General features: G+C 43.5%; 1 protein-coding gene across 2 annotated transcripts in view; it reads left to right on the forward strand.

Annotated features, from left to right (window-relative positions):
• Positions 1-10,497, forward strand: part of src (v-src avian sarcoma (Schmidt-Ruppin A-2) viral oncogene homolog) — a 29,048-nt gene that overhangs the window by 8,155 nt on the left and 10,396 nt on the right. The window contains exons 2-6 of one of the 2 annotated variants that reach the window (XM_020618971.1): positions 5,059-5,320; positions 5,411-5,510; positions 7,330-7,347; positions 8,499-8,597; positions 9,590-9,693. In XM_020618971.1, coding sequence (XP_020474627.1) covers positions 5,068-5,320; positions 5,411-5,510; positions 7,330-7,347; positions 8,499-8,597; positions 9,590-9,693 — 574 coding nt within the window. In that variant the 5' untranslated portion in view covers positions 5,059-5,067. The remainder of the gene's footprint in view (positions 1-5,058; positions 5,321-5,410; positions 5,511-7,329; positions 7,348-8,498; positions 8,598-9,589; positions 9,694-10,497) is intronic. The other variant, XM_020618972.1, reaches the window with a different exon arrangement.

Below are 10,497 nucleotides of genomic sequence, written 5' to 3' on the forward strand. Positions count from 1 at the left end.
TCTCATCCATAGCACTTGTAATGTCCTCCATCAGGTCGGTAATGGCCAAAGATGTCGACCGGTTCGACCTAAAACCATATTGGCAATCAGAGAGGATTTTATGTTTGTCAATAAATGTATCTAATCTGTTATTAAAGAGTTTTTCCAAGATTTTTGAAAATTGTGACAACAGAGAAATCGGTCTATAATTTGTGAGGTTGTGTTTATCACCAGATTTATACAGAGGAATAACCTTTGCTATTTTCATATTATTGGGGAACTGCCCAAGTCGAAACAACATGTTAAAAATATGGGTTAATGGTTTACATATCCCCTCAATTACCCATTTGACAGTTGTCATGGTGATACCATCACTATCACTGGATGAAGGAGAAGGAAGATGTAAAGAGGGAGGAGAGTCATAGGAAACAGTCTCAGTACGGCCCCTGTCTCTTCCTGTTCTCTGACAGGGAAATACACCTATTGCCATTCTTGGCAGATGGATACCTTCATATATGTGTACATTAACCAGCTGGTTAGCAGTTCATTTAGCATAAAGATTGTAAACATGGGGAAACAACAGCTAGTCTGGTTCCATCTGCAGGTCACCACCTACCAGCACCTATAAAGCTCACTAATGTAACTTGTTATATGTCATTGGTTTCATGCACTAAAAAAAGACAAGACCCAAGACAAGACAGCACCCAGAGTCACACAGATTGTCATTTTTGCACAAATCAAACTAGATAAAATGTTGATTAAGGGGCTTTAGAGGCAGATTATGCTACTTTTGAACAACGCCAGGTTTCTAGTCTTTATCCTATGCTAAACCAAGATGATCAGCTGTTAGATGTAGCCTTATATTGAATGGGCAGAAATGAGTGTATCAATCTTTTCACCAAACTATCAACAAGAAAACTAATAGGTGCACTTCCCAAAATGTCAAACTATTCCTTTAAGAGACCCACAGTAGCTACTTCAGTAGGTTTCACTCCTCATTGTTTGTCTACATACAAGCCAACAGATCACCTCATCTAAAATGGCCTAAATAGTTTTTTTATTGAGCCTCAATCCCAAAATAATTTCATGTACGTCGTACTCGGATTAGGAACAGGGGATAACGGAAAATCCATGAAGCTGCAGTTGGTGCCGTCAGTTTGTTGTTTGGAAGTGGGAGAAAAAGTGTCGTTAAGCTCAGGGTTTAAGATAGAGCAGCCAGCTGCTATGGGCTATGGGCCCAGAGATGTCATGTGACCTCAAGGCCAGCTTGGCTGTGGCATTCAGCAAACAAAGGGTGGTCTGGCCTGTATGTCACTTTGTTTTTAATTTTTAGCAATAATACCAGTGGTGGAGAGGAAATGGATGGAGAACAACGCCGGCACAGGGAAAGCATGCAGACTTTGCACAGAAAACACATGCCTCTGGAACCTTCTTGTTGTGAGGCGACAGCGCTAACCACTGCTCCACCGTGCCGCCTGTAAATATCACAATGGAAAGAATGTGCCCAGGAGATTTCACCTTCTGACTCGGTGCCACTCTCTCTCACCCTCCGTTTTTTGTTTCCCTCCCAAATGTTTTCAGGAAGTGATATCCCGCATATCGCAGAGAGTCTGAGCCTCTGCTAATCTTGCCAGTTTCTTCATCACATAGGCATGCAGCGCTCTGAGTGTTTTGGCCCAGAAAGCCCGTGTGCAACCATCCTACATCTGTGCAGTTTGTCGGTTTGTGGAATGCTTGGAATTGCCTCCATGGCAACAGCTGGTGTGTGTGTGTGTAACGGTAAATATTGACACCACCTCCCCATCCCTGTGTCTGCCCGTGACAGGAGCATAGGAGGTGATTGGTACACACACTTTATCCAGGACTCAGCAAAGTCCTGCCATTGGGGGTGTGTATTTACCTTCCAAGCAGGAGCTTTCTGGGCTCACAGTTTGGTTTGGCATGCATGCCAGCAGCTTTATGACAAGCTCTCCACTGTATTACTTCATCTTAGCTCTTTGTAATGATCTGCCTAATTGGAAACAAAATGGGAAGTGTGGATAGATGCTAGGCAGTCGCTGAAACCTGTCTGGGGTAGTACCATTGTGCAAACACATCCAAGCAGCCTCCATTCATGTTTGCTGAAGGAGAAGAGCAACATTTGACTGCACCCAATGTTTGCTCTAGCTAGAGACCGGCCCACCTGTTGGGATACATGATGAGTGTGTAGTTACTTCATCAAACTGTGACTGTCTTGTAAAACGCTCCAGGTCAGGGGTGGCCAAGCCCGGTCCTCGAGGGCCGCTGCCCTGCCCTGCTGGTTTGCGGTAGGTCTATATTTGGAAAACCAGCAGGGCAGGGCAGCGGCCCTCGAGGACCGGGCTTGGCCACCCCTGGTCTAGGTGCTCACAGTGGAGGTTTTTTGCTGTTTTCCTACAAAAGATGGATTTGTTGAGACAGGATAAGAGAAATGCTCGGAGCAGCAGCAGCGGTTTGACCCGTCTGTCCTGTCTTGTCATCACAGTACTCGTGTTGTTTGCAGGCCCCAGATGGAATGTGATTAGTGTTCAGCAAATATGATGGATGTTGATAATCTGGACAGATCAAGCAGGGCTGGATAATGCTGTGATTGGTGGCTGGTGACGCAGGAGCCAAAGCCTCCCCACTTGTAGAAATTAGAGAGCATTAAGATGAAGGAATACATTCACCAGGCTGGCATTAGGATCACATGCACTCGCTCACACAGGCACAGATACTTAATGTATTTTCCCTGTAGACACACCCAGTGAACTACATCGGTTTCTGTTGTATGTAAAACCTTTTTGAGACGAGGCTTTAATTGGTCAAGTGTGTGTTTGTTTGCACTCTTGATTTTGACAGTGAGTCAGTTTATCCACTTCAGTTCGTGCTCTCCAGCGCACATGATCAGAGTACACACACACACACACACAATGTTAAACAGCTGATGTCTGCTAATGCAAATGCAGTAAAAACAGGATGTTATCTCCCTGCAGTCAGGTGCTGTATCTGAGATTCACTCAGCTAGAAGGAAAGACAATGTGCAGAGGAGGCCAATGGACACTGCGCACACAGGACACGGTTTACACAGTAGCTGCATTCAGGGTCATACTGTCTAGCTTTTGGTCTCTTATCTGATGCCAAATTTGCTTCAGCTTTTTACCTGCTCAAGTTTGGGTCATCACTGTCAGGTTGTCACTGAGCCTGGAGCGTAGTCGCTATCATCAGGGTGTGTTTCTGCTGGAGTCACATGACTTAGAAACAACCACAAATCCGGTCAGCACGGCATCAGATCATTGAAATATTCGGCAGCTAGCCAGCTACAAACTCAAATGTATTTACTTTATCTCAGATTCATGCATATTAAAACAGTGACATTCATTCTTGAAGGCAAATGTTACCTTGAGCTGTGTAATCAAAATGGGAAATTAGCTGTACAGGAGTAGCAAACGAGCTTTCAGACAGTTTCAAACTAAATAAAAAATCATTCTCACAGTGTCTCTAATGAAATTATTAATTGTGGCGTTAAGCTCCTTTAAATTCAGGCACAGAGCAGTGAGGCGACATGATTTCTATGGGAATTAAAGTGTAACATTAAAAAACACAAAACACAACCTTTTAGGGTCGCGAGTGATACGACAGGACCGACAATCATTTTTGCCTTTTTACATTCAGTGCTGCACATTCCTCTGTAGGAAGAACGCTGAGACTAATCACTTGCCCTTAGTGCTCAGTCATCAGAGGTGGACATGGGAACACTTGTTATAAGTGTTGTGTTAATATAATTGTGACCTTTAACCTGTTGCTTGAGGCACTAAAGACCCACGTATTAGACCACAGGCTGACAACAACAAGCACCGTGAGGCAGAAGTGAGGGGTCTACTGTAAATGTCATCATCACAACATGCAAGTCCTAACTTGCCTCTTCACAGAGCTGAGTTTCTCCGTCAGTATTACTTTGGGTTTGCTTCGGCTTCGCACTGGGAAATCTCTCATTATGCCTGCACACAGAACATCTGAAGCGAGCTTGTTCAAATTTGATGTCCGTGACTGTTTGATCCTTCCCCAAAGATGAAAAGGTTTTTTTTTTTTAAGAAGACTGTGTTGTTAGAGGAGATGGACCAGTGTCATGGTCCGGCCCTGACAGCGCTCCATCAGTGAAGCCTGTTAATGGATGAATGACACCACAGCCTTTCTTTCATTGCAATGAGACGATACCGTTCAAAGACCGTAATAGTTTTCTTTTCATGTCAAGTGAAAAATCAAGCAAAGCAGCAATTTGCAGTATCCTTTAGGAGGAAAACAAACCCTGCAGCAGTGTCTCCAAAAGCCCAGGAGACTTGAAGGATATGGAATTTATTGCCAGTTTTTATGGATAATTAAGCAAACCCCCCACCCACAAAGCCACACCACCGCCGTGCCAGAGAGATGTTCATGCAGTTCTGTCTCTCGCACTGTCACAGTACCTCAGCTCTGTTAGGCCAAAGTCAGGCTTTTGTGCCATTTAGTACCACAGAAGGTACACGCACAGACACGATTTCACTTAGTCGGCTGCAAAACATGTCATTGTTTGGCTTCTTTCTTTCCTTCAGTTCCATATTTCCTACTGATACACACTAGGGTGTGACAGCCTCCAAGTCACAGGCCACTGCTATGCCTTGATTATGTCACCAAAATGACTGACAAGAACCAGTAACAGCTTCACTATATTTCCCTTGTGTGGTTGGCGAACTATGCTCTTCTTTGTGCCACACATTTTCCACCATATGTCACTGCGTTGCTCTGACTGCGAGCTTGCCTGCTAGCCTGTGTATTGAAGCTTCTCTCTTATTTAAGACTGCTTGTGAATGAAAGTGGGCTCATAAACTGGATGTCTCCAAAACATGCGCAGGCTTCTGAATAGGTATAGTCAGGCCCCCGACGTGCACAGCAATAAAAACAAAATATATACAAGGAAGTTACATAAGAGAAGAAACCTATTTGATGTAAAACCGTGATACCGTTTGTCTTTTACAGTGCCTTCAAACTGAATTTCTGGAAGTTTGTATTTCATTTGCAGTCTGAGACTTCTGTTTTCTACAGGCCTTGGCCATGGGGGGATCCAAGAGTAAGCCTAAGGATGCAGGCCAGAGAACCCGAAGCCTTGATGGCAACCTGAGCTCTGGAGGAGGGAGTGGGAGCCACCACCTCAACTCCAATCAGCCGTCCTTAATACCCAACCGTAGCCCTACTATAGATGGAGGTCTCATTGGCAATCAGTCAATGACAAGTAATGCAGAGCTGACCCTGTTTGGAGGTGTGGACAGCAACAGTGCCACCTCTCCCAACATAATCACACTAGCAGGTGAGTGGTTTCTTGTGTGGCTTGTTTTGTATGTACAGTTTGCAATTAGCAAAGAAAAGAGAGAGATAACAAACGTTCTCGTTCTACCAGGAGGTGTGACGACCTTTGTGGCACTGTATGACTACGACTCTCGAACAGCATCGGATCTGTCTTTCAGGAAGGGCGAACGTCTCCAGATAGTCAACAACACGTAAGGAAAACAGAAAACGACCTCAGCTCCCTTTTTTAAGCACCTTTCTCCTCCGACCATGTCTCTCATACACATGTACACACAAGTCGACACAAGAATAATCCACAAAAAACTTCATACCCTGTGTGAGTGATGCAGAATAACTGCACACTGACGTGTCCACAGACTGTCTGACTGAGTTTCTGCTCATCGTCTTATTGCCTGAGCTGCACCCAGAAATGCATGTCACTTTTCATCTCTCTGAAAACTTGTGCAACAACAAGACTGGGCTTCTTTCAGCAGGGCTTTTTATGTGCATGTCAGCTGACACATGTTTCTGCACAAATATTGCTCCATTCACAAAAGCTTCAGTGAGATTGATTAGATCTCGTTGCTCAGTCCACCTCAGTAGGTCATTGTTATTTTTACTGCTACTGTAAATCCTGAGAGGTCCACACACTGGGAGACCTAGTTACTCATGCGGTGAACCATAAACTATAGTGCTGCACCCCACGAGCAAACTGCTGATGTAGAAGGCAGGAGCTGAAGACAATAGTGGATTATTGAGTATGGCCCCTTAAAGGTGGGGTTTATAAGATCTAGAAGGATTTATTAGCAGAACTGGGCTATAACATGCCCAACTACATTTTCATTAATGTGTGATCATCAGAAAATAAGAATTGTTGCATTTTCTTTAGCTTAGAATGAGTCTTTTATATCTACAGAGGAGCGGGTCCCCATCATGGAGGCCGCCATGTTGAGCCGCCGTGTTATTTTTACAATAGCCAAGTTTGGACAAACTGCACAGTGGTGTGAACTTTGCGCTTTTTTGTGGAAGTAGCAGCTTGGATTTGGAGATGGTTGGAAGATGAAAAGAAGCAATATTAGAAAGCAGGGGAATCATTTGTTTAAGAACTATAATTTGTTAAATGGAGGCTCGTGGTTATACTTTAACACAAGAAAAAGGAAGACGGCGTGAATCCCCGTGATTAAAGAAGCAAAGACACAAAGATACGGGATAATGTTAACTGTGGTCAAGTGAGACGTCGATTGAAATAACTCGGTCAAACCAGCTGCAGTTTGACCTTTGTTGCGCTTCTTTCCATGTAATTACGGTAAGGGTGCTTGGTGCGGCCAGGAGTCTGGCTCAGTGTTTACTAAGGGGCCTAATGAATATAATTGCATCATTACATGTCATACATGTGTATTTGGCCTTACTGAAAATTCCACTGCAGTTGAGTGAGCCACCATTAGCGTTTGCTTGTTTAAGTCAGCTTCATTTGTTTTCCGAGTGCGCAATTTGTCCTACATTTACTGTAATCGCTATGAAACAGATGTGAAGGATGTTGAACATGATGTACGAGAACGTTGCTGAATGTTGCAGTCTGCAACCTCACCGCTAGATGTCTCTAAATCTCACATACTACACCTTGACCTGGATCATTACCGGGTCTAGTACACCCAGAATCTATAAACCAGCTCTAAGATTAGTTAACGGGTTGTCATAGTGAAATTAGGTGTCCAACAGGCTTGTCTTGTCTGATTGGTCCAGTTAAATCTATCAGTATAGCAATGTGACCCTAAAGGGTTTAGTTATGACATGATGCTGCTGGTGTTTCTTTTAAGCCTCCCGTTCCCTCATTATTGTACCCACCCTAATTTCCAGGTTATGTGATGGTTTAAATATTTTAGATTCATATAGCTTGAACATATATTTTATGAGTCTGTTCTGTGTACTCTGCTTTTCTGCCACCGCTCATAATGTGATCTATCTCTGTAACCCCCTTCTTTTTCATTATTTCCCTTCCATTTCTCCATCACAAACCATCCTCATTTATAGGAGGAAGTTGAACTGCAGGTTTGTGAAGCTTCTCTGAAACTGTATTTGAATGCACTGTTTTTTCTGCTTGTGTGTTTCTGTCACCTGAAGCACTGTATTACTGCTCTACTAGAAAAGCACAAACCACATAACTTTGCCCAGGACACCCCCCGATCACGCCACACAATAGAGAATGTGAAGGTACGTCATGCCGTGTTGAATGTTGGGAGGGAGGAGCTGTGTTTACCTGCACACAGTCTTGTTTTGTTTGGCTCTAAAGTTGCTTAAATCAGTTAGATCTCACTTACTGACTGTGATCATTCAGAATAACCTCAGCTGACTGTATCTTACTCTTAGGAGGCCTAGGGATCCCGACGACAAGAGCAACAGACTGAAAAGTTATCCTGAACCCGGATCTCAGCTCTCGGTTCAGGAGCTAACACTAGCTAGCAGCTGTCGGCTGATGACACAGACGCTGCAGACGAATCGATTTCTGTCCCGTCTGTGCTCAAACTGAACAGTAAAGTGGACGTTTGGACGTAGTTGAAGCATCTGCTACTGAATGTAGCCGTATGAGATGGTGTTTATGTTTTAAATTAACTTCATTATGTATGTAATGTATATCTCTGTGATGGATAATGAGCATTTATCCAAAATTCAACCTGGCGTGATAACAGCTTCACATTCTCTACATTTAAGGGGCGGCTTGTTGTAGTTTTGCAGCATTATAGTCAATTCGGGTCAACTGGAGGCAGTTGATAGCAGCAAATCATAATCTTACTTTAAATTCTCCAAGTGAATCTAGTGCAGCAAAGCTACAGCAGCTCAGTCCCTTATAAAGTGTAGGATACCACCACCATCCCTTCCTGTTGTCATATCCACATGAATGCATGCTTCTCTGTATAATTACAAAAACTTAAAACAGTATTATTTTTTGAAGAAGAGACACTTAGGCTTGGGTTTTATCAAGCTTCTACAGGAGGTCAGTTGCTGTAGGAACTACTTGATCTGAATTACTGTCGTGGATACGATCAAAAACACCAAGTGGATGTTGGCCCTATATCACTCTGTTTATACTCTGAGACACTTGATAAACACCAGCCCTTTTAAAGTCGTAAAGTCTGCTTTATTAGTGCTTGGGTGTGTGATGAGCCTCGCTGAAGTTGTGTGTCACCACTTCATTGTTGCAGAGAAGGGGACTGGTGGCTGGCACGCTCCCTGACCACTGGAGAGAGCGGTTACATCCCCAGCAATTATGTGGCTCCATCTGACTCCATCCAGGCAGAAGAGTAAACCCTTTCATTTTTTCCTTTTTCTGTCTTTTATCTGTTTTCCACCAGGCACATGGAAGAATTAACACTCAGATTTTTTTAGACATGTCAAACCTTCTGTCTGTATGTGAATTTGAAACAAACTTTGAAAAGACCAGTTTGATATTTTGGGATATATTCATGTTTGTTTCCTTGGTAAGAGTTAGATGTGAAGATCGATACCACTCTGCAAATAAGAGGCTACAGCCAGCAGCTGTTAGCTTAGCGTAAAGACCAGAAACAAGGATAAACAACTAGGCTGACCCTGTCCAGGGGTTAAGAAATCCACCTGGCTCAACCTGTTACTGTTCAACATGTTACTCCCGTACCAGGCTATATCTTGGCCGGGCACAGTAAGAGTCTCTGGAGTCTCAGCTGGTTGCTTGGCAAGACACCAGGAAGTGACTGCCCCCTGCTTCACAATCTGCTCTTAGCTGGTGGATTTTTGTGGCTAGCTGTCTCCTCACACTTTCCTGTTTTCATGCTGCCTGCTGTCTATAGCTTCATATATACCATACAGACACGAGAGTGGCATCAATCTTTTTATCATAGTCTTGGGAAGTAAATGATTGTAATTCCCACAATTTAGAAGCATGTGTTTAATTACTCTACTGCTTTCTACTCTTGGCAGACACACATTGCAGATTTTTACATGCCAACCTGCTTGCTTATATAATCAAGTCACACAAACTGACCTTTCATAACAACTCAATTTCTCACTTTTGCCTCTTGCGCCACCAGTCATCTCAGACTGACTCTAGAGTCCAGGTAAGCAGCTGTTGCTCTGTAGGCATTTGTATGTATAAGGCATTAGTATGTTTTGCATCTGGCATTGGCTCATGCAAAGACAGGATTGTACTTTGTGAAACTATAGGTAGTTCTTACTTCTCCTCTGCCCTCTTCCTGTACATCTTCTCCCCTCAACAACCTGCTGCTGTGTGTCCCTGTGTTTGCTCTCTCGACATCACCAGGTGGTACTTTGGCAAAATCACACGCCGTGACTCTGAGAGGCTGCTGCTGAGTTTAGACAACAGGAGAGGAACTTTCCTGGTGAGAGAGAGTGAGACCACCAAAGGTGAGTGTGTGGGCCCTTATATAAAGAGGTAAACTCAGTGTTAGGTTTGTCTCGACCAAAAGGCTGCACTTCTTGGCCATCAAGTTCTGAAAGTGGTCAAATGTTGATAGTTGACACAAAATGCTTGGTTAGAGCCCTAGTCCTGTTTACTTTGATCAGCCATTTCCTAATAAGAATCACAATTCATTTTCTACTACACTTACAGTATCTAGGCAAATACTGAAGAGTACTCGACCAGATTTCTTTCCAGCAGCTAGAGGGTCTGTCCCCTCTCGTCCTGTTTCCTGAAGCTACAGTGGGAACTACAGTCCAAAGCTAGTGTTAGCAGCACCGCAGTGGCACAGTGTCATGTGATAAGACAGTTTATGATCCATACTTATGACCAGAGGTTGCTCTTGACTTTCTCGTCCGTCATTTTCATGGACAGTCATAACAATTTCTGTCATAATTTATTATTACCGGTAAATTTTCATTTAATTTTTAAATCATTAATATACAGTATGGAACAAGCTTATGTCAAATCAAATCAAATCAAATTTTATTTGTATAGCACCAAATCACAACAGAAGTCATCTCAGGACCTTACTGGATCTCTAGACCTTACTGTTATCAATATTATTACATAGGGAAAACCCAACAAATCCCCCTTGAGCAAGCACTTGGCGACAGTGGGGAGGAAAAACTCCCTTTAACGGAAGAAACCTCCGACAGACCCCGGCTCTTGGTGGGCGGCCTTCTGCCTCGACCGGTTGGGGTGAGTGGATAGAGGAGAGACAAAAGAAGAAAAGCAACAAGACACAACAA

Source organism: Monopterus albus, unplaced genomic scaffold (genome assembly GCF_001952655.1).
Source record: "Monopterus albus unplaced genomic scaffold, M_albus_1.0 scaffold212.1, whole genome shotgun sequence".
NCBI classification, from domain to species: Eukaryota; Metazoa; Chordata; class Actinopteri; order Synbranchiformes; family Synbranchidae; genus Monopterus; species Monopterus albus.